Source organism: Patagioenas fasciata, chromosome 3 (assembly GCF_037038585.1).
Source record: "Patagioenas fasciata isolate bPatFas1 chromosome 3, bPatFas1.hap1, whole genome shotgun sequence".
Taxonomy (NCBI): domain Eukaryota; kingdom Metazoa; phylum Chordata; class Aves; order Columbiformes; family Columbidae; genus Patagioenas; species Patagioenas fasciata.
The window spans coordinates 113685931-113709023 of NC_092522.1; the positions used below are offsets into that span (position 1 = coordinate 113685931).

Consider the following 23093-nt stretch of genomic DNA (forward strand, 5'->3'; position numbering starts at 1 on the left):
TATGACAAGTACCAGGGGATATAATACCTCCATAGTATATAAAAAAAGCCTGAAAGAAAGAGAAACTGACTGCAGCAACAAGGGATCCACTAATAAGACTTGACAAGAAAGAAAGCTTTAAAAGAAAGAAATAATCAACATTAAAAAAATAAAAAACTCACAGAAAATAACACACACTTGACTGCTACTTTAGATCACCCTGATATTTTTGACAGAAAAAGTTCATTTTTTCAAATATTAACTGCTCCTAAAACTCTTACACCAAGACACTTATAATTCTCTTCATTACGTTTTCAATTAAAAAAAAAATACTTGATTTCAGTCTCAACACTACTTACCGTAACTTTAACAACAGTTTGGGAACAACTATTCAAGGCAAAGGAAAAGCACCTGATACGACCTATCTGAAGGTTATTAAAATGTGCAACACTACATAGAATCATAGAATCATTTTGCTTGGAAAAGACCTTTAAGATCAACAGGTCCAACCGCTAACCTAGCACTGCTGAGTCCCCTCTAAACCATGTCCCTAAGTGCCATATCTACAAGTCTTTTAAACCCCTCCAGGGATGGTGACTCCATCACTTTTCTGGGCACCCTGTTCCAATGCCTGACAACCTGCTCTGTGTTTTTCCTAATATCCAATCTGAACCTTCCCTGGTGCAACTTGAGGCCATTTCCTCTCGCCCTATGACTTGAGACTGATGCCCATCCATGTTCCAAGTTCACCAATGACATCTCTTCCCACAGTTCCCATTGCAATGCAGTTCTACAACTGTTTTCCTCTTTCCTTACCTGTCTGGTCACAGTCAGCCTCATCCAGAGCAGACACAACCAACCTACTGCCACCAATACTACTCCACTGCCTTTCCAGAAGCCTTGTGTTGGTCTGGTGTTCATGTAACACCAGAAGAAGCTGCCACTCAAAACACCCACTTCAACCACTCTGAACCCAGACCAGCTACAACCCGGACTTCCTTTCATCCAGTCCGCAAAACAAAGGTAGAGAAAAGGCATCAGAGATCTATGGTGGGAAGAATGCAAGATGTAGGAGGAAGGGAAGGCAAAGGGTAGGAGAAGAGAAAATACAGTTATGATCTTCTGCTGACATACAGTACACAGTATTTGTTTAAACAGAAGCAAAGATAGTTATAAACCATTAAAAAAATAAGTGTAGTGGTTTACAACAATGAAGGGAACAGTCACTATCTGTTGCACTCAAAAGGTACATATTTGAGAGGATCGAAGTCAGAAGCCCAGCTTCATACACAGCAGCGGAGTGCCGTATATTTTTAAGGGCTTTCAGAGCCATGTGTTCCATGTTAGATTACATGACTCTGATCCCCCTCCAAATACATTCACAGCCGCTGTCTACACTCTCCTATCGAGGCCCTGGGAAAGCGCTGCCTGACAAACAGCGGCAGCCCCACAGAGAGCGGCCTGAAATTCCCCCACTCGCCCCTCCAGTCCCACAGTTATTTGCTCCTTGGCCCAACATCTTTTCCGAATCTGGCTGGATCCACTCGCGTCCCAGAGAGCGACGCGGGTTCCCCCGCGAATGGCAGGCCCAGCCGGCAGCCGCTCCCGCTCCTTGCCCGCTCCGCCCGCCTTCGCAGCACCGCCTGCCAGCGGGCAAAGCTGGGCACCCGGTGGGGAGCCCTCAAACCGGGCAAGGCAACCACGCTGGAGAGTGGGCGGTAACAGCCGGTTCCAGTACCAACGTACCTCTCAGAAACACCTGCCAAAGCCGCTCTAGCGGGGCGCAGGGCTCCCGGTCCAGCCCAACCCGGCGCTGCCCTGACACAACCCGCTAGGACGGGGGCGGGCAACGCCGCTGCTCTGCGACCGACCAAGCTCCGTTCCTCCCGGCCGCCCCCCACTTCCAGACAGCAGAAGCGCGGCCGGTCCCAGCGGCACCAGCCGCCAGGCCCGCCCCTCACCCTACCTCTCCTCAACGCCACCGTCCAGGCCGTTACAACCGCCGCAAGCCCAGACGCGGGCAAACCCGAGCCCCGCGCGGCGGGAAGGTCGGACCGAGGGGCGGTGCGGCCACCCGGGTGCACACGGAAGAGCCGCCACGGGCGCGGCGCCTGCGCGCTGTCGTCCCCTGTCCCGAGGGGCCGTTTACCGCGCGCCCGCCATTTTCCAGAGGGCGGAGCTACCGCCGGGGCGGTGCCGCGGAGTGAAGTGAGAGTGAGCGGTCCCGGGGCCTCTTCCCGCCCCTTCTTTCCGCTGTGGGGGCCGCGGGAGCCAACGGCTGGGCCTGCTTGGGGCTCGAACTGGGACGTGAACTGGGGCGTAAGTCTCTACTAAACGCTTGGCTGGAGACTGGCTCCCGTCTCGCTCGACCGCGCTTCTGGCCCCTTTTCCCCACAGCCGTGTGAGCCGTGTTCCCTGTGGAGGTGTGGGGAACCACAGGGCGCCACGGGCTCGGCTCCGTGGGTCTCCGCTGGCGGGCGGGCAGGGGAAAGCGTTGCGGGAGAGGAGATTCCAGAGCCGGAGCCCTGAGCGGGGTGATACATGCACGTTGTAGTCACTGAAACTATTACTAGATGGTTTTACTAAACTCATCAGACTAGACACTTTTGATTTTTCACTGCAAGGTTGTTTTCCAAGGTTTTTGATAATTTCTGTGGCTCTCTTCCACATCCTCTCAGTTTTTGCCTCCTTTCTGAAATGAGAAACAAGAACTGGATGTAATACTCCAGCATGTGTCCGTTTATAGGCAATCCTCGTACTTCTGTGTGTAGTCCCTCTGTTGCTCTAAGGCAGTCACTAATCTAAGTATTAAGTAAGGTTGCTCCTTGGCACTGAGGCCAGCTGGAATATCACAGTCTGTGTCTGTACCCTTGAGTGCTTTTTATCTTCCGCGACAGGGTGTCTGCGTCCAGACTACTTTTCGTGAATGCTTCTTGGCAATTCCTGACACTTTGTCTGCATTTGGGAATTAACTGGGTAAATGCTGGCAGAGGCCAAAATCGTGCCAGTGACAAAAATGACCATGCTGTGGTAGCAGATGCGGTTCGTCCCGCAGCGGGCCGGGGAAACCTCCACCCCTGTCCGTGCGGTGCGTTCCGATCACCGGCTCTCCTCAAGGCGGGAGTTTTGAATGCTTGCAACTTCAGATATCTGCGCGCCTTATTATTTTGTTTTCTGGCGATTTCTCGGTTTGTTTTCGTCTGATTGGCGGGGGGGGGGGCTGGGGGGACGGGACGCGTAGGTGTTTGAGGGGGAATCTGTAAATGCTGAAGCACATCATTGCTGAGCTTCAGGTGCTCAGGTTTATTGGTAAAGCTGTGCCAGGTCCTGGGATATTGGGGGGAGGGAGTGGGAGAGTTCTTAAAAGCCTGCTGTCGGCTTTTTTTTTTTATTTTCTTACTTTAGAGGCCTCTGCTTGAGACATAAAGTGTATGCTTGGCATACCTCAGCAATGGGTGAAAGCATAACTTTATGAACTAAACTTCAGCACTAAATGTTTTCTGTAGATGTTTTCAAGTAATTGGCTATGTTTTCTGGCATGTAAAAAACCTTGTAGACCTTGTATAGTCTTAATACAGGATTTATAAAGTATAGAAGCTATATAACCATAGTACATATTGGACCAATGAGAAATTGAAAAGGTTTTGTGAGGATTTTTTTAGGTTATATTTCCTGTCAGGGATCTTATAATAATATGATGTCCTCATTGATTTCTAAGTATATGAAAAAAATCAGGCTCAGTCCCCCTTCTTTGGAAGTTACTGTGTTTCTAAGTAGGTTGAAGGCTTCTGATGACCTAAAGAAAATCTGAGTAGGTCACTCCTATTAAAAGTAGTAGATTTGTTTGTATATAGGACCCAGATCTAAATATTTTACAGAATATGCTCAAAAAAACACAAGCTGGTAAGTCTCACAGACTTTTGTAACTCAGCCTTATATATTGAATGAGGATAAGGAAAACTGTCCTCAAATAACAGTACTTCATTATCTCATAATTAAAAAAAAAAAGCGTTTTTTTTGGTAGTTTTCAATTCTTTTAATACTTTTTTTAATTCTCTAGTATTTGTAATCTTATGGATTGTTAAGTGTTTCTAGTGTATTTTTCTTTCCTGTTAATTAAGTACCATGTGACATTCCATAACAATATTTAGAAGCCAATGAACACAGTTGTTTTTTTTTTTTTAATTTGTGTTGTTGCAGACTGGCAGGAACCAAATTATAACATCAAAAAAGACATGTCCTTTTTTTTTTTTTTTTGCTAGCTGTTCTCTTGTTAAACCCCCCAGGAGCTGAATGTCATACTTCTGTTTTGAGAAGGTTTGGATACCTTTTGTTTGATGCCTTGTGCATCAGAGAAATTGTTCATCCTGGACTTTCAAGAAGTTATGCCGTGTGTTTGCATGCTTTATTATATTTTGAAATGATTTTCATATGCTTAAGGTATAACAGTGTCTAAAGCAGTACATGATGCCCTGTATGGGTGCAACTAAAATCAGGTTGAATTAATGAAGTAAACAAACGAATTTGAGAAACATTATTTCTGTGGAAAGTAAATCTTAACATGAGAACTTGGTTTGAAAACAACCTGGAATTCCTGCAGTGGCAGAAATGATGTATTATCGGTTAGCTGCCTTGCTTTAAACCAGTTCTAGAGTATAAAACAATGCATCGGACGGTGGTGGTGTTAGTGGGGAAGACTCCTAAATTTAACGTGGCCCAGTTCAGCAGAGGCCGCAGGTGTCATAGCTCATTGTGTGCCTTGCACAGATGTTGGAGCACAGGTAGCTCGCTCATCTAGTCATTGTTTATTCAAAGGAGAGTTTTATTTTGTTTGAGTATACAGTAGTTTCAGAAAAAAAGAAATGCAAAACATGCTAGATTTAATTTTATTTTTCTTTAATCTTCTACTATTGAGGGAGAAGAGGGAAACATAGAGAAATGAGCATGAGGCAAACTTTGTACAAGACAGTGCAGGAATAGATTGGTATTGTGAAGAGGAAAAGCGAAGTACATGCTAGATGCCTTGTATAGAAGTGACAAGGCATGAAAACCAGAAGAAAAATGAAAAAGAAAACAAGAAAATGAAGAAAATTACGTATGGTAACAGTAGAGCTCTATAAGTTAAATACGAGACAAGGAAACATACCACCTAATGGGTATATGTTTTCAACTGGTGTTCATTATAAGTAGTGCCAGTCACAAAATACTGAAATGAAAATAGTGAAAGCATACACACTGGCATATTTCTGCCATCATAGTGTTATACTTGTTGAAATGTTTGGAAGGGACCTCTGGAGGTTGTCAGGGCCGATTCCCTACTCAGAGGGGGACTTCCACCAGTACAGGATTAAACCACTAAGACAGTATGCTGGCCGGATGTTGAAAATATCTAACAGTGGAGATCTGCAACCTCTGGGCAACCAGTGCTGCAGTGTCTTCTGTCATTTTTTTCCTGAAGTTCAGTTTGAATTTTCCAGGCCAGAATGTGTGGCAGTTGACCCTTATATCATCTTGGAACACTGAGTAAAGTGCAAGTTCTGTGTTCATTGTAAATATTCCTCAAATAACTTTAAGCTTTTTCTATTTGAACTGAAACATTTTAGTGTTTAATTCCGCCACTTCAGATCAGGAAGTAATTTCCTCGAGAGGAGTGGTTTTTCTTTGTTTTTAAATAAAGCTTGTTTTATATATGTGTAAGGGACATGAGAGACTTGGAAATGAATGATCTTCCCCCCCACCTGCCAGCTGAGGTTTTTTTTTATTTACTTTCAGGCTATTAGCAATGGAAATGGACATGTTCCTGTGCGACCTCACCTAGGTGTTCCTGCTCCAGCAGGGGGATTGGACTAGATGGTCTTTTGAGGTCCCTTCCAATCCCAAACATACTGTGATACTGTGAAATACACAGTCTGAATAAGGTATTTAGTAATAAACCACCTGTGAACTGGAGTCACTACACACTTGGCTTGATTGCAAGTGTTCTTGACTCATAAAAGTGAAACTGGCGATAACTAAATATATTCTGAACCTCATGTTCATAATATGTCATACTTAATGTTCTGAAAGCATTTTATTTTGCTTGGTCTTCACAGCTAAAACCTTCACTTTGACAACAAAGAAGCTGCAACAATGGGAGTGACTAATCTGTGGCAAATCCTTGAGCCTGTGAGACAGTCAGTCAGCTTGAGCAGCCTCAAAGGAAAAACACTTGCTGTTGATCTCAGTCTGTGGGTTTGTGAAGCACAGACCGTTAAAAAGATGATTGGAGTAGTTACCAAGCCACACCTGAGGTATGGTATCCGTATAAATTGTTGCAGCCAAAAGTCTTGGAGCTGTATAATTTAGGTATGATACTTGTGCCAAATTTAAGACTACTTTCAAAATTCATATGACTGTTTTCATTCTGTTGTTATCACTTGTGCTACACATGTAAAGGTTTGAGGTGAAGGCTTAGTCATATTGGCTGAATTCAACTTAAAGCCTGGGTGCAAACAGTTCTTGGGGCCTCAGCTGTAGATAAGGATGAGATAGATATAAGCAGAACCATGTTTGTCGTACTGTATTATAGCACGGTGATATACAGATTATCAAGGAACACAAATCAATGTGCTAATTCCTATATATTTCTGAGGCTGTGTGATGGAAGGTAACATAGGAGTTACACCTGTTTATCATAGAAGGTTGGATGCTTGTGAAGTCAGAACAAACTAAGAGTTATGCATGCTCTAGCACGGTCTGGCGTATAAATTAACGTTCTAGTTAGACCCCATATTGAATTAAATATTTAAAAATCATTCTTCAGGTTTATGAGCCACCTGGAAGAATATGTATATTTTTAATTTAAATGAATCACCTACTTTAAGGATGTCCAAGTATTAGCAGCTGTAATTTCAAAGCACTGTTTTCTGCAAATGGCGCTGACAAAAATTAAAATATATACGAATTTTCGTAAATCTTCCGTGATTAGCTCAAGAATACTGAGTTACTAACTGCTCTTAGACATTCCCATGGCTTCTGTTGAATTTAGCTGATATGAAATACAAGCATCTTCTGAGAATAATTTCTTAAAATGTTATGCTTATGACCCCAGATAGATAACTGACTACAGAACTTGAAGCGTGACTGAAGTCATTACTTCCCTCTGATAGGATGTCCTGTATGCAGTGGAGTAAAAATATCAGTCCAGATCTCTTATGCTGTCTTTCCAAAGCAAGACAAAGGGATGGACAGATTTCTACCAAAAAAATAAATGTTTTCAGGCAGTTGAAAATTACAACCAATTACTCTAAAATACTTAGCAAAACAATTTAAGTGACTGATTTTTATATCATTTGTGTAAATAGAACTAGCGTCAAAAGAGCAGCTTCTCCTTTTTTACCAATAGCAAATGTACAAAATCAAAACTAGAGTAATGGTTTTTGCATGTCAATTGAAGAGATGAATGTTTGGTCTACTCTTTTTGAAAGATTGATCGTGGAATTCCTGGAGGAAGCGTATGCTCTCTGATACTACTGCTCTTACTGTTACTGTTATAGACCAAATAGTTATTGCTCACTTGCAAAATTCCACTCTTCAGTGATGCTGGTTTGCATATGAAATTAGTCGGCATAGCAATGGTATCTGAGTCTGTCTAATACCACAGCATTCAGTCACTTCAGAATCCGATGTACCTGTATTGATAATTTGGAATGAAAATTTTATAAAAGAATCAATGTGGGTATGTGTTTGGAGGCAGACTTTGGATATTGATTTGGTTTTTTTTTTATTAAGCCTTTTAAATTTGCTTACATCTTTATACCCCCCAAAAAATCTTTCTTGTCTTTACGTGTTATTTTCTTGGGAATTTTGTAAAACTATTATGAGTTCATAGTAAAACAACTTAACCAAAATCAGGGATATAGACAAAAGGTTCGTAAAAGGCGGAGAGAAAGCTAAGATTGTTCCTAAGGTAGGCTGAGGGATAGAAGTACAACATCTGAAGAAATCAGACTTCACTAATTCTGCAGCTTATCACCTTGTTTTATTGCAGAAACCTATTCTTTCGAATCTCTTTCTTAACGTCAATGGGAATTAAACTAGTGTTTGTCATGGAAGGAGAGGCCCCCAAGTTGAAAGCAGACACCATGAGTAAGAGGAATGAGATGCGCTATGGACCTTCAAAGAAAGTTGGAGCTGCAAGAACAGGGAGATCTTTATTTAAAGCCATGTTAAAAGAGGTGAGTAATTGAGGGCTGTGTTTCAGTATTTTAAATGTGATAGGAAGAAGTCTTAACCAAATTAAATACAAGAACTTGGAAGAATTTATAGTCTTCTACACACTAAATTTCAACAGTATTTTGAGTTTTGAGGGAACACATGCCTTTGAAATTGGACCTGAAAGCATCTGCTAACTGTGGTTGCAAAAGAGGGACAATGTCAGTTAGAATAGTTTCTGTTTGATGTGTTCCTGTGCATGTCATGCCATAGTGAGCCATAGCTGTAACTGTTCCTTACAGAAATTCAGCTTCCTTGTTCTTTAGTAGTGTTAGTATTGATACTTTTTTCCCCCTAGATTAGGTTTTACGTGAAGATAGGAATGTGTTGTGTACCTATGTAAGCTAAGTTAGCATATTTTTGAAGGGTTACACAGAATTTGTAGATGCTCATGGCTTCAGTAGATTGAATGAATCAATTAATGTTTTATTCTTAAAAAAATTCTAGAATATGTACTACTTACAAATTACAGAAAATATAAATTTTTAGTATATATCAGTATGTCTTGTACTGTGGTCCAGTCTTACTAGGTTGACAGTACTGTACTTTCATGCTTGACATTCTAAGGGGAATCTGGTGTCTGTTGAAAGATGTCTGTGCTAGCCTAGTATTACTGCTTGAGTAAACAACAACGCTTCACAAAGGTAGATATTCTTTTGTTACTCCTCTTTTGAAAACATCCTAAATATCCTATTTGAAGTGTAGAGATTTTTGTGAAGGAGTAACCATTAATCATGCTGTGTTCAAGTCCTGTAACTAATACATTGCTTTTAGTTGGATGTTTCTTTTGACTGTTATGGTAAACAATATTTTTCCTAAAGCAGTATTTGTATTGATGTAGTCTTCTATGGGCAGTGCAACAGTAGCAGTTTTTGTGTACACTTGTGTCTGAGAAAATATGTGCTAATAAGTGGATCTAATTCAATCTCTTTCCTTCTGGATTTTTTCTTCTAGTGTCTGGAACTGCTGGAGTGTTTAGGTGTCCCGTGGGTTCAAGCAGCTGGGGAAGCAGAGGCGATGTGTGCCTACCTAAATGCAAAAGGACATGTTGATGGCTGCATTACCAATGATGGAGATGTCTTTTTATATGGAGCTCAAACAGTTTATAGGAACTTTGCTATGAATGCAAAGGTGATGTCCCTCATTGTGTTCTTACCTTCTCTTTAGACTCTTCTCAAAAATGTGAATAGAAAGAAGGGACGTGAAACAATTACTTAGGTATTATCACACTTACTCTCTAGGAGTTGAGTTTGTCAAAAATAGTACATTTAAAACAGGAACATTTTGTTTGATTCACTGACAATCCATCTACTGGATGTGAGAGCAAAACTACTGAATTAAAGAACACTTACGGTTTTATGGTCTGTGTTTGTAGTGTCCTGTAATGCGTAATATAAAGCTAAGTAGCAAGCTTTTTTTCTTTTCCCCTCTTTTCCTCCTCTGCAGTGGAGAATTTGACTAATTTACCGTTAGGGCATATGGGAGTGGTCAGCCTCCTGGGTCTAATACCAGTGTTCGCACACTTGTATATTACAGGTTTGTCTTATTATTAATATACTTACAATTAATACTGTTAGTCTCCAATTGAACATGAATAGGGTAGGGATTATACATCTGTATCATAGTCAATTGTTGCGATTGTTAAAAAAATATAAATCAATTTATGACCTTGAGTTGAAGCGTTCACTTGTTGGGACTGCAGTTTTCCAGCACTGGTGAAAGGCAATGCTAAATTTCCATAATTTATACTTTCTCTATAAATCAGAGAAAGCTATGTGTGTTCTGTCTTGTGAATCTAAGAAGACAGTGGAGAAAAAATTATATTTGAGTTGGAATTTTAAATAATATTAATCTGAAAGACTGCTGAGAAAACACTGCAGTAATAGGAGAAAATCAATAGAACAGAAAAAAAAAAGTATGAACAATTAACTTTAAAAAAATAATAAAGTTGATGAAACATTATTTGCTTTGATGGCACTGTGATTGGGTTCTGTCTTGACCAGGCTCTTTTCTTTCATTCAGCTTCTTTGTCACTTATCAACAAAAATGAAGGCAGCCTGAATCTTTCAGGTGTACTTTGTTATGCATCTAAGTCAAAATAAAATAATTTTTGTGAGTGCATGTCTGTCAGGGGCACCTCTTTCAGAAAACTGGATTATTTGGGGTTGTTGGCTTGTGTGATTTTGGTTTTGTTTGTTTGTTTTTTGATTGTTTTGTGGGGTTTTTTTTTGGTGTGGTTTTTTTTTTTTGTCTTTTGGGGGTGAGGAGGCAGTGTCCTATGTTTCGATTCATGTTAATCTTGATTTTATGTTGTTGCATTTGAGTCCCTCTACCCTTCAAAGCTTCAGGTGTTCCTTTAGCTGATGTGTAATATGCTAGGTAACATTTTAATTTTTTTTTCTTTTTTTACTTGAGTAGCATATTAACATATTTACATGGATTTTAAAAACTACAGTTACTGAGATGATTTGCACAGCCACTAGTATTGGATAATGTTAGTTTTCCCACGCTTTTTCTACAGGTAGTGAACATTAAAAACACTTCTTGGCTTATTTTAGTTTCTTTCAATAGTTGGTGCTTATACATAAACTTGAAACTGCAGATATTCATGTGGTGTCCAGGCATTACATTATAAATTTTAATTGCTGCTCATTTTTTGCTATCAGACCCTGCTTATGGGATAGACCCATTTCCTGCACATGTTGCTGAATAGATGTGGGTAAGCAATCACAACTGAATGTGACTCAGGGCAGTTCCTTCCCTGATGTTACAGAAATGATGTGTGCAATAAATTTCTCTTGCAGGATCCGTATCTTGACTGTTACACGATGTCCTCTATTAAGGAGAAGCTTGGTTGTGACAGAGAGTCTTTGATTGGGCTAGCTGTTCTTCTGGGTTGTGATTATCTTCCAAAGGTAGGCAACATAATTATTTTTTTTCAATTTGGTAATTATGCTGTCTTGAGAAGCAATGAACCACATCAAGGGAGATGTGTGCATGCTGGCAAAACTGTATGCAGTGCATGATTAGTGAGATCTAGTTGAAGAAGGTGCTGTAAATTTTATTTGTGAAGGTTTAGAGATAATAAAAATGGTTTGTGAACATTAATCTTTCCAAAACTATTATGTATTATTCCAGGCTTCTTCTATAGTGGAGATTAAGACAAAAGTTGAAGTGTTTATCACATTGAGCAAAGGTGTGACAACGCTTTGTACCCATTCACGCATAAGTACATCCCTGGCAGAGGAGCTGTGGAAAATTAGAAAAACAGCTTTGTCTGTGCTGTTTGCAACACCTTAGTAGTGATGTTTTTGAACTGTATTTATTAGTAATACCAGTTCTGGATGCAGTTCAGATGTATCCCCTTCTAGTTCTGTCATTTGTAAATATATGGTTTATGGAGAAGCAGAAGTCATCTATTTGGAACTTTGCCTAATGAATGAAGTGACAGGGATTTCGCTGATTTCTACTTTTTTTTTTTTTTTTTCATGTGAGCTCCTGAATTTTTTTTGAGACTTTGAACAGAAGCTGTTGTAATGGCTCTTTGAAATGGAAAGGAAGTGAGATGAAACTTGATTTTCATACAGTTCATCATACAGTGACTTCAGGCAACAGTTGCTCCCGTTCACGCTTGCAGTGGATATCTGGTTATTTTTAAATAATTGTGTTCCAATTTGATAAAACTATCCTTTTAAACAAATGATACTGCTGAAAGAGCAAATAGGTCTAATTATTTTATTTTTTTCTGAAAGACTGTCTGCTGTTATAGGAATCTTTAAATAGCTGTTTATTATTATCATTACAAAATAAATGTATAAAGAGACAGGGAGTAAAAAAAAAAACAAACAGTGGCTAATCAGTGGTTATTGTAATGGAACTCGCAGTTCCTGGCACGCCAGGTTCTTGCATAGTCCTAAAGCGATGTGATTATGTTCTGTCAGATAGGTCTTTTGGGTTACTGCGAACTTCTAAGGAAAGCTCGATCACAGGAGTGCATTGGGAATGGGGATTGGCAGAACAGATAAAAGGGAATAATACTCTATAATTGTACTTACTTTCAATATATATCAAAATGGTGTGTCCTTTGCAGAAGCTGAGAGTCTGACTCTACCTGAGTGTATATCTGCAGTCCAATGAGAATTTCTAATTGGTTTTGAATGGAACTGGGAAAGCAGTGTGTATGTTTTAAATCATGGAATAGTTTGAGTTGGAGAGGACCTTTGAAGGTCATCTAGTGTCCCTCCTGCAATGAGCAGGGTCATATTTAACCAGGTCAGGTTGCTTAGAGCCCCGTCCAGCCTGGCCTCGAATGTCTTCAGGGATGGGGCATCTACCACCTCTCTGGGCAACCTGGGCCAGTTTAAAACCATTGCCCCTTGTCCTGACTAATAAGTTTATCCCCATCTTTCTTATAAGCCCTCTCTCCACGGAGCCTTCTTTTCTCCAGGCTGAACAACCCCAACTCTCTCACCCTTTCCTCATAGGTGACGTGTTCCATTCCTCTGGGCAGTTTTGCGGCCTCCTCTGGGTGTTTTGAGTCAGTCAGTTTTCACTTTTCAGCATGTCTAGGGGTTACAGCAAAGTTCTGGGTCTCAGTCTGTACACCAGGTTCCAGAAAAGGAACCTTCGAGTAAGTCCAGGCTGGATGGGACTCCGAGCAACCTAGTCCAGTTGAAGATGACCCTGCTCATTGATGTTATGAAGGCAACTTTTATGAAAATATAAATACTTTCTGTTTGTCATTAAATAATGTTTCATGTTTCTGTCCCTATAGGGTGTTCCAGGAGTTGGGAAAGAACAAGCTTTAAAATTAATTGATACTTTGCGAGGCCAGAACTTGCTGCAAAGGTAAAATGAAAATTTATGTTGTATGCTGAAGTACTTTGATTTTTTTCAAAGACTTGCTAGTATGTACTTCAGCTCCAAGACAATGACTGTAATACTTTAACTGAGGGCATGGGTTAGGGGAGGTTGCCACATTCCTAACTTAATTTGCTAAATTAATTTTGTGTTTTGCTAGGCAGGCTTCTTAATTGTTTTAAACATTAAATGGCTTCTAGCTCTTGAGCTAGCAGATATACTTTGATATATTGGAAAGGAAATCATAGGGACTGATAAGAGATTTTTGCTGATTTTTAATTAGTTTATGGATCAGGACATGAAATACAAATACTTTCTATGTTTGTTATGATAGTATGTGTGTCAAAACTAAAAATCCAACAATTATATAATGTACTGTAAAAAAAAAAAAAAAAACATAGATTGGAAAACTATTTCCCATGTAGATGACCGAGAAGTACAAAGCGTGTATTTTTCACTGTTTTAAGTATGAAAGTTAAAAATGTTTCTTAATGCTTATAATATCATCCTTTCAGGTTTGAGCAATGGAAAGAACAATTTCAGTATGATAATAATCCACCTCTGGTTGTTAAAAGGGTAATTCACTGTTCTGAGTGCCAACATCCAGGTCAGTTTGAAAAGTGTTGAATTTTCTTTTAAGCCTAATTGTTTACTTTTTTGGGGGAGAGTGGTGGGGCTTTTTTCTGTTCAGTTGGTTTTTTGGTGATTTTTATGAGTAGCATTAAAAACTACTTTCCTGTCATTCAGCTTCTGGGCTATCTTTGCATTTTAAATATTGTGTATATGAATCTTTATATAAATGTTTTTGAGGTTGGGAACTGCCTTTCTTGAAATGTGAAACTAGTTGATAGCAGATGGAATGTTGTCACAATGCTGTTTTAACCCTATCAGTAAAGAAAGTATGCTGTACAGGCAAGCAACTATTTTTTTAGTTGCCTGAATTGGTCTTGGATCACGAGGACTGAATCCATTAGCGTTGCTGAGTTTTGCTACAGTGTTTTCATAAAAGCAAATTAATGTTAAGGAACCTCAGTTTGGTAGTGAACTCATTCAAACCCATCACTTGGAGGAGAAAATCTTGTTTCAAATATATTATATACATTTGCCTTGTTGTCATGGGCTACTATAGTTTCTTAGTAGTAAAGTTTTCAGTGTAAGATCTGAAACCTTTGGGGGAAAGTCTTCAAAAACAATGCAAGCTTGCTTGTATTAGTTTTCACCGTAGATATAAAAATACAGCTAAAGCACTCAGATCTGCTTAAAAACTACCATTCATGTCAGATGCATGTGTGTCCTCAGCTTTGTATTTGTGCTGTTAGCTTTGTATATTTGGAGATTTTGGAAGCTTCTTTTCTCCTCATGCTTTGTGCATCTGCTTCTGTAGGTTCTTACAAGGAACATGAACGCAGTGGATGTAAATTCTGTGAAAGCACTAAATACTGCAAACCCAGCAACTCCAAATTCTGCTGCCCGTGTGAATGGCATCAGTTCGAGCAAGCGAAACAAGCAAGTGCAGTGGAGGACAATATCAGAAAGTAGGAATGTCTTGAAAATAGAACTGCTTTTCCCTGCGTTCATGTGCAGAGTGAGCATGTAAATTCTGCATTTTTCCCATTTGTATTCTCTTCCTAACACATTTGTTTTACCTGCAGAAAAGCTTACAGTTGTGAGGGCTTTCCATTCTCTGAGGTAACAAGCAAACCTATTAAAGATACTTTTTTTTATCAATTAATTGAAATTTCAGATTTCTGCCCTCTTAAACTGGCTTTTTTGTTGTTTTTTTCTTTTTCTCAAGGTTATCCAAGAATTTCTTGTAAACAAGAATAAATTGATCAAGATAAAAGAATGTCAAAGGCCAAATTTATTGTCCTTTCAGGTATGTAACAAAATACTGGATATTCAGCTCTGTAGTTTTTTGTTAGTAAAGAAGGCATCTGTGATAATTTTGATCTTAATTGGTAATTTAACTGGAAATAATAATTAAAGAATCTTGAAGCAACTTCTTAATATACCTTATTTTCGAAAGCTTTGAATTGAAGACACTGAAAAAATCCGATGTAAATAGGTATGTAGAAAAGTAGAAGAAAGAGAACTCAGAAACAGGGTCAGTTGCCACTATTTTGTTTTTCACTGTCTAGTATTACTAGATTGTGTTGCCTAGAGCTGCATTAGCTATACAGTGTATAAAGTACTATATGTACTATATTGTTGTATGGTGTAATATACGTTTCAGGAATGTTATCTTTTTTTGTGTTCATCCACCTTCTGTAAAAGGTATTGACATCAGGTACAACTTGTGTTTCAACTCGTACTTGTTTCATTGTTATACTGATGCAGTGCGTGGATGGTAACTTTGGGTATTATAGCAAGTCATGATTGTGGACTCTTTTTTTTTAATGTTAAACTTTTTGTTCAGTGACTTTTTTGGTGTTGAGATAACCAGTTTCTGTATATAGCAAGCAGAAGTGGCTTTTATTCTGAATGCTGCATGTTTTCCCAGAAACAGATGGCTTGTATTTAGCACCATACTGCCAGCTTTCAAGTTGAGAGACCCTTTAATTCAAAGTGCACAAAGCTCAAAAGTGATCCATATAAGAAATGCTAAATATTCCGTGAAGCTGCCTTTTTTCTTTTTTTTCTTTTTTTCTTTTTTTTTTTTTTTTGGGGCGGGGGTGGGCAGGGGGAAGAGTGTTAATATATGCATGTTAGCATTGTTTTCTAAGAATTATTTAATCTGTCATTTTCATAGCTGCTTGCATAGCTGATCTGAAGCCAATAAGGTGTTTAGCAACTGTCTTATCCCTGCTGCTGCCACTGCACAGCTGGTCCCTTGACTTGTTATTGACAGCTGATCAATCTGCCCTGTTACAGATGACTGTTCCTCCCTTGGCAGTGAGATAACGTTGGGCATAACACTAATGTATAAAAGCATTCTGGATGTTTTAAGTATTTAGTCCTGTGTCCTTCCTATATAGCTGTCTAAACATGATATTTAACAGAATAAGAAAGTTTTGAAGTTTGAGTTGTTTTTGGTTTTTTTTAATACTAACAGATATTTGCTTCTGAGAAGATGGAATGGCCCAAACATTACGCTTGTAAGAAACTGTTAGCACTATTGACGCGTTATGATATGATCCAGAGAAAATCTGGGTACATCGATTCAAAACAACTGCAGGCAATACGGTAATATAACTTGATTTCTTGAACTTGATCTGTTTACTTCTGTTGCTGGTTGAAAGTCATGGTTTTTTTCCTTTTATTTATGGAAATATAATGGTTTTCTTCCACCTCTGTTTCAAGCTTTGTGCTCATTTTGAATAGAGGTAAAAATTTACATCAGTACTTCTACTACTGCTGCATGAAGTAATACGGGTAGCAGTTTCCTTTCATCCTGACTGACAACGCCTGCTTTTTCCTATGCTTTGTTTCTATTCTGTTTCTCTGGATCTGCATGTAAGATTTTTAGCAGTACAGGTTTGATCCTCTGCTCAGGTTCTTAGGAGAAGTTTAATCAACTTCTGTGCTTCAAAATAAGAGCCTGGACTTAGAAATGAGTAGCTTCAAACTCAGTCATGATCTCCAATTCCTCATCAGACCTACCAACTGTCAGATAAAATCTTTGCTTTATAGCTCTGTTCTGCTACCCGTTCTTCTCAAAACAATGTTTTCATTCAGGACTGCTGCATTTGGTAGTATAAAAAAGTCCAAGTACCCTGTTATTAAAAATGGATGTGCAGGGGAAAAAAAAAAAAAACCAAATGAAACAACAAACAAGATAAGCATGTGTTGCTTTCCATCAGAATATTTTCTCACCATCCAGGTTTCTGTTACCCAGGGATTTTCTGAGCCAGCATTAGTACCTTATTCTATCAGCCCTCAAAGTGTTTTTTTTGAAATGATCTAATATTTTCCTAAACTTATGTGAACTTTTAGAATCTACACCATCTGTTGGAAAATACGAACTTCACTATGTGAAGGGCATTGTGACTTCTTTTAACTTTCTTATCTGACACTGTTGTTTCCCAAATGAAACCCAGATTTCTCCTGTCCCCCAAATACTATTGCAAGAAAGTTGGTAGTTTTTCTATGTTCTTTGATGCTGTTCAAGATTTTATAGACGTTAATTTTGGGGGACAGAAGGACAGTCAGTAGCAATGTGATAGTATCTCTTCTGGGTTGTAGTCTGTTAGATTATTACTTGCAGAGAAGTTTTTCTGTTCAGTGTTATCTTTCAAAACAGTGGAGAGACTGGACACTGCTTTTTAAATGGGTGGGCTAGATAAATTACCAGGGTTTACTTTGATGAATGAATTAATTTACATCTTCTGTTTGTAACACTTTGAGTATTTCAAAAGTTTAAGAAAACCAATCATGAGTGCTCTAGATTTCTTTTAACAAGGTTTTACATTAAATGCAACAATGATTCAGCAGGAACCTCTTCACATGTAGAAACCTATTAAACTGGGATATACATAATATATTTTTTTTAAATCTCATAAAGATTGACTGTCCCTGCTCAGGTCATGTTTTATTTTCCTTAATGTTTTTGTTCAAAAGATGTCAATTACCCTGCCTGGTCATTCAGAAAATTACTGTATATGGCAACTATCTTCTCTGTGACATTAGTTGGAAGCTGTAAAACTGATGTTTGTAGGGGTCTGCATTACAGATGTTTGTTACAGAATAGCTTTTTGATTTCTTGTTATGCTCCTCTGAGCTGTGTCATTAAATAAAAATGTTTCAGTGCTTAAATCTAGCCCCAAAAATTTAGTGTATAACTTACATCGTCTATATTTTTAAAAGGTATATTAATTTCATTATTACAAGAATATTTTTTACCTCTGAATCATTACAAATTAGAGCACTGAAATATTTTAGATAACTTTGATTTTTCATTTCCTCTTTAAACAAAATCATTTAATCAACTTTTTTGTTCTCACAGGATAGTCAAGACACGTATTAAAAATGGAATTCCTTGTTTTGAAATTGAGTGGCAAAAACCAGGTTGGTCTGTTCTTTATGTACATTACAGAACAAAACAGTTCATAGAAGAAAAAAGCATGCTTTAAAAAGGAAAAGAGTGCAACATTATGAGGCCATGAAATGTGGGTGACATTGGAAACTGTGCTATGAAAGCAGTAGAAAATTTGCATCAAATGTCATATATTCTGAAAGTAAAAGCTGTGCTTTACAGACAAAAGAAAATCATCTACCTAGAAAGCAAAGGTCTCTATCTTCAGGTACTTTTCTGATACATGTTAATAAGACCTGGACTCTGTATTTCATATCTTACTATGTAGCCGAAGCTGTGACTGTTTGCTAGCTAGAAATTTTTCTATGCTGACAGACTTCCATCTTTTAGTGTACCTGTTTGTGCCAGCAGAGTGACAGAAAGAAGACGACTTTACTTGTAGCTAAATTTCAAACATTGTACTGTTGACCTTTTTACATACCTTTTTTGTACTCAAATATTTCGTTTGTTGTTTTTCTTATTCCCTACTTTGATACATGTGTATGTAAAGGTCTAATGTACTTTCATTAATTTTTTTTTTTTTTTAGAACACTATGTTGATGCAGAAGATGAGCCTGTGGAGTTGTTTGTAGTCACAGTAGAAGAGGAGTCCTTGTTTCAGGCTGCGTATCCTGATGTTGTTGCCCTTTATCTAATGGAAAAGTCAGAAGTTCTGAAGAAGAAACAGAAGAGTAAGTCCAAAAGCTTATCTCTTGTGAAGTTATGGGTCTTGCCAGAATACAAGAAGCAAAAGCAACCAACATTCCTCCCACTGATGAGCAATATCATGTTTTGTCAAGATCAGGGCATGATCTTGTGCTTTTATTGTGCCATTTTATACTTTGGCACTAGGGAATCAGAACTGTGGTTAATATGCCATTTTGATGTGCCCTTTTTATTTTTTTTACAGACAGGAAAGACAGACCAAAAGAAAAGGAATTATCAAATGTGTGTGATGAAGTTAGCGATCTTCTGTCTCAAATGAATTTAAAATCTAGATGTGGAATTCTTCCTGTGCAAGACTCCGGATATAAAGATATAAAAACTCTTCCAGAAAATCAGACACACCAGAGAAATACTGAATCAGAAGATGCAGTGTTGGCTGCAGCTTCCTGCACAACTGTTCAGATGCCAGCATCAGCAGCTGCTCTGCCTCTGACCACATCACATTACTCGCTCTTACAGAGCATGTTGGCTGACTCATCTATATTGCCAGCACAGTTGACTAAAAATTCAGGGATATCATCATCTTCCTCTGTAACAGCTGGTCGACAGCTAAGCAGTTTTGATTTGGAAGGAACATTCTTCAGCACTTCACCAGCCCACAGGGGTAATACCCATGATCCAGCATCTGGCTTAACTGCATGCATGAAACACTCACATCCACTAGGTCATGAAGCAGCAAGAAATAGCTCAGAATATTCTGATGCTGTGCAGTCTGATCAACAACATTCTGATAGTGCAGATGATTTGAGTTCAGATGATGCTATGGGGCAACTTCATAAGTGGTCTTTAAGTGATCGAATACTTAAGAAGACTTCCGTTCCATCAAACCCTTCGTTGTCTGAAGATGTAGTGCAAATGGAGTCTTTGAAATGTTTTAAACAAACAAAGGAAACACTGAATCCTGATAAAAATTATATCTCTTCCTCATGTCAGTTAAATAAACTAGTACAGGAAAGTAAAAAAGTACTATCAGAAAACTATGCAAGGGAATCCAGCATGCACATTTGTCAAGATCAGTATAAAAAAGCTGACAGCCTGGCTGAAATTATGCTAAATGACCATAATATAAGTGATTCAACATCTCTAGCCCTCAGTGAGCAAACAACAAAGATGTTGCCTCCTGGGTGTGAAAAGTTTCCTGTGTCTCAAAAACCAGCAGATGTTGTAAGTGGCTGTCACATTGAAAAAGCCTATACTCGAACTTCGTTTAAAAAGACTGTGTGCAAGAACCCATGTTTGTCTAGTGAAGACAGTGATGATGGGAACAAAAATAAAAACCTGCAGAAAAAAAGGCAACCGAACCCTGGTCAGTTTAAAAAATGTTTTACAAAGAAAAGGGATAATGTTGTTACTAGCAAAAGAACTAACAGTGATTCAGCCCTTATAAATAAGGAAAATAAGAAAAAGACCAGTTTAAAAAAAGCTGTTAATAGTTTGTCATTGCAATTATCTCCAAAACCTTCCTTTCTAGGGGAAGTGGATTGTTTCCAAAGCCCAGAGCAGCCATTTGAGAGGTCAGGTTCTGGTCCCACTCAGCAAGACAAAAGTGCATGGTCAGACAGTCCCCTTCCCCTGTCTGAAAGACTAAAGGGAAGAATCAAAATCAATTAGGTTCTCCTTAAAATAGATTATGATAACAATTAGCTCCGAACCTTCAGCTTGAAGTTTCTGCAGTGTGCTCTATCAATTTTAATGGACACAGTTTTGATGAATAATAAGTAATGTGAAAATAATTGCATACTGGAGCTAAAGTTTGAAACTATAATGTTAGCAAAAGTACCAAATAGCCAATTATAGGCAAATGCCAGTTATTCTGGACTTGATTACTCTCTGAACTTGATACATAAGCATCAGAATGTAGTATACATAGAGCAGGGAGGTTAATTAATGAAATAAGGGGGTTTTTTCCCCAGACAATTGTGAGAATTTTTTCTACAGTTATTTGTCCTTCTGCTTATGAAAACAGACTTAGGAAAATAGTGCCTGCACTGCTGTTGGATATTCTTAATAACACAAAGTGATAATATTACTTCCCAACTGAAATTTTCCATTCTGCTCCACTAACTTAATTTTGCTAGTTTTAAAATGGGTTTTCAGATCCTGGGATGCTGGTTGTGTTGATTATCTCTGAAGGACCAGACAGAGACACACAGCAGATGTGCCTTGCAGGGCAGCTAAATTTAAATCTGCCATGTCCAGTAATAAACTGTTCTTTGAGTATGTGTACCTTCCAAATAATGCAATAAATGATGTGAGGATATTCCAGTTTCGTAGCTGTCGTGTCTATTGTTCAAGGAAATATTCGTTTTAATCAAACATTTATAATTTGGGGAATTTTTTTTCTTAAATAAGATATGAAATCTGATCTAACACTTCTACTTGCAATAGAATGAAGGTTAAGTTAGATAAAATCAGATTATGATGATACTGCAGAATCTTTGAATATTGTCATGTAAATGATTGTCGTTAAAGGGAGAACTTGAATACAATTGCGTTTTTGAAGCTGTTCTTCCTACTTCTTTAATAAAGAAGCAATCTCTGTTCACCAGCTCATTAGAAGGTGCCTCCTTGCCTATGTTTAAGTGTTCATAGCTTTCTATGAACACTTTCTAAGGCCACTTTTACTAAGATAACTTTAACAATAGGAAATTAGAATATCCATGCCTTAATGAAAATGTCAATTCTTTCTTCATAAAGACCAAGGCTTTAAAAGCTAGGAAGTTAAATTCCAGATGTGTTTAAGGAAGAAATAGGTAGTCTATAGATATAGACCTGTAATTAGCTGAAATGGTAGTTTCTTATTTTCCTCTGTGGGCAGAGGAAAAGCTTTCTCTGTGGAGAAAGCTTCTTTATAGTTGATTTTCCAAATGAGAAATGTATTATGGAAATGAGCAAAAAATGAAATCCAAAATATTGGAAACTTATTTTCGGTTTTGAAGATGGTCTTTTTCTTCTGGAGACTCTTACCCTCTCACATCAGCTGGGGGTAGTTATCTGGAGGAATGGAATTGCTGAGGAGGATGAGAGTAGTGGTCAATGGTACTGTAAATGGAGAGATTCCTTGTGTAGTGGTCAGTACAGGAGAGATCAGACCCTTTTTTGTGGAAAAACATTATTTGTTCTGTATGATTCTTTTCCTTGCTGCAGATACTAAATACCGAAAGTTGGAGTCAAGAGTTTGAATTTTTGTTTAGTAAGTATGCCAACATCATGTGAATGACCTTGCTTTTGTCCACTTCTTGTGCATGGGAATGTGCTCTGTTGTTGGAGGGATCATGAAATTTCAGCCAGTGTGTGGGTTTTTGTGGTTTAGGGTTTTGGCCAGAATTGGGGGGCAAGAGTGGGTTTTGGAAGGTTTTTTTGTTTGTTTTCCAGATCTGTCTGGGGTGTCTGCTTTAATGAATGTCTCACTGAAAACACTGCACCGAAATTATGACAAGTTCATGTTTTGCAGATGATGGAAACCAGAAATGAGAGATAATTATAAGACATCAAGAACTGCAGAAATAAAAAAAAAATACTATGTCGTTGACATTACTACAAATTAGTCTGCTTTCATAAGGTACAGTTCAAGCGTGAAAAGCAGAAAAATGTCAATATTTTCATTTGCAGTACGTCTCAATTTTGTGCAGGTATTCAGCCATTATTTTGGAAGCAGCAAGAGATGGGAAAACAACTGTATAGGATGCCCTCCCTCGTGTAGGCTGTTGCTTGAATTAAACTTGTGATTTGTTACAGAATGGAAACTACAATTTTTGAAGTATTTTGGTTCCTCATCTTTCTGTAATTTACTCAATCTAAGGTTTAGGGATGATTTTTCTCTTTTTTGGAACTGTTCTTACCATGCAAAGCTGACTGCTTTGCAGCCTCTCACACTTGCGAGGATGATGTTTAAATAATTTAAGAGGGTATCATGGACAAATTTCTTCTGCACGAAATATTCCTATGAGGTTATGTTGAAATGGCTGTAAGTATAAACGAATGTGATGTACCAGCCTTATGACCCTGAATGTATTTTCATTTATCATCTGTCGTGGTCAGCCCGAACAGGCTCTGTCAGGGTGCTTCATCCTAAGTAATAAAACTGTTTCTGCAATGGGGATGGGGCAAGTAAAGGATTCATCGTTCTTTGAGTCCTTTTCTGAAAGATTTTCTGCAGAAGGGCTCTGTCACCCGAGCACTATACCTGGTCTGTCAGTCCCGGTGTCCGCATCCCTCTGCCTTGAATGATTCCTGCAGACAAATAAAGCAGGTCCCTAGGTTC

The 23093-nt window shown here is 38.5% G+C and overlaps 2 protein-coding genes across 9 annotated transcripts in view; one reads left to right on the plus strand and one right to left on the minus strand.

Moving 5' to 3' along the window:
* The window catches only part of SMC6 (structural maintenance of chromosomes 6), a 37650-nt gene extending 35492 nt beyond the window's left edge, over positions 1 to 2158 (minus strand). For 3 of the 5 annotated variants that reach the window (XM_071807089.1, XM_065835535.2, XM_065835533.2), the window contains exon 1: positions 1946 to 2158. The gene's annotated coding sequence lies outside the window, so the exon portion shown is untranslated. Of the gene's footprint in view, positions 1 to 795; positions 1025 to 1725; positions 1827 to 1945 lie in introns of those variants that run through there. The other 2 variants (XM_071807087.1, XM_065835534.2) reach the window with 2 other exon arrangements.
* A 2-nt stretch (positions 2159 to 2160) lies between these two features.
* GEN1 (GEN1 Holliday junction 5' flap endonuclease) lies at positions 2161 to 23093 on the plus strand. Of its 4 annotated transcripts, XM_065835540.2 has the most exons (16): positions 2161 to 2298; positions 6072 to 6269; positions 8009 to 8195; positions 9187 to 9363; positions 11037 to 11147; positions 13007 to 13080; positions 13608 to 13699; positions 14477 to 14627; positions 14745 to 14781; positions 14888 to 14968; positions 16145 to 16275; positions 18035 to 18096; positions 18652 to 18795; positions 19014 to 20135; positions 21977 to 22022; positions 22284 to 23087. In XM_065835540.2, the coding sequence occupies exons 2-15, from the start codon at positions 6109 to 6111 to the stop codon at positions 22009 to 22011; spliced, it is 2565 nt and encodes an 854-aa protein (XP_065691612.2). In that variant the 5' UTR covers positions 2161 to 2298; positions 6072 to 6108; the 3' UTR covers positions 22012 to 22022; positions 22284 to 23087. The 4 variants fall into 4 exon arrangements, with proteins under 4 accessions (XP_065691612.2, XP_065691611.2, XP_065691610.2 ...); XM_065835539.2 differs by having other exon boundaries at positions 21977 to 23093; XM_065835538.2 differs by lacking the exons at positions 21977 to 22022; positions 22284 to 23087 and adding an exon at positions 5752 to 5897 and having other exon boundaries at positions 19014 to 21318.

Coding starts and splice junctions, on each gene's coding strand:
- GEN1 (XM_065835538.2), top strand. CDS start 6,109: ATGGGAGTGACTAATCTGTGGCAAATCCTTGAGCCTGTGAGACAGTCA. Junction 6,270..8,008: donor GTTACCAAGCCACACCTGAG/GTATGGTATCCG, acceptor GTTTTATTGCAG/AAACCTATTCTTTCGAATCT. Junction 16,276..18,034: donor AAACAACTGCAGGCAATACG/GTAATATAACTT, acceptor TTGTTCTCACAG/GATAGTCAAGACACGTATTA.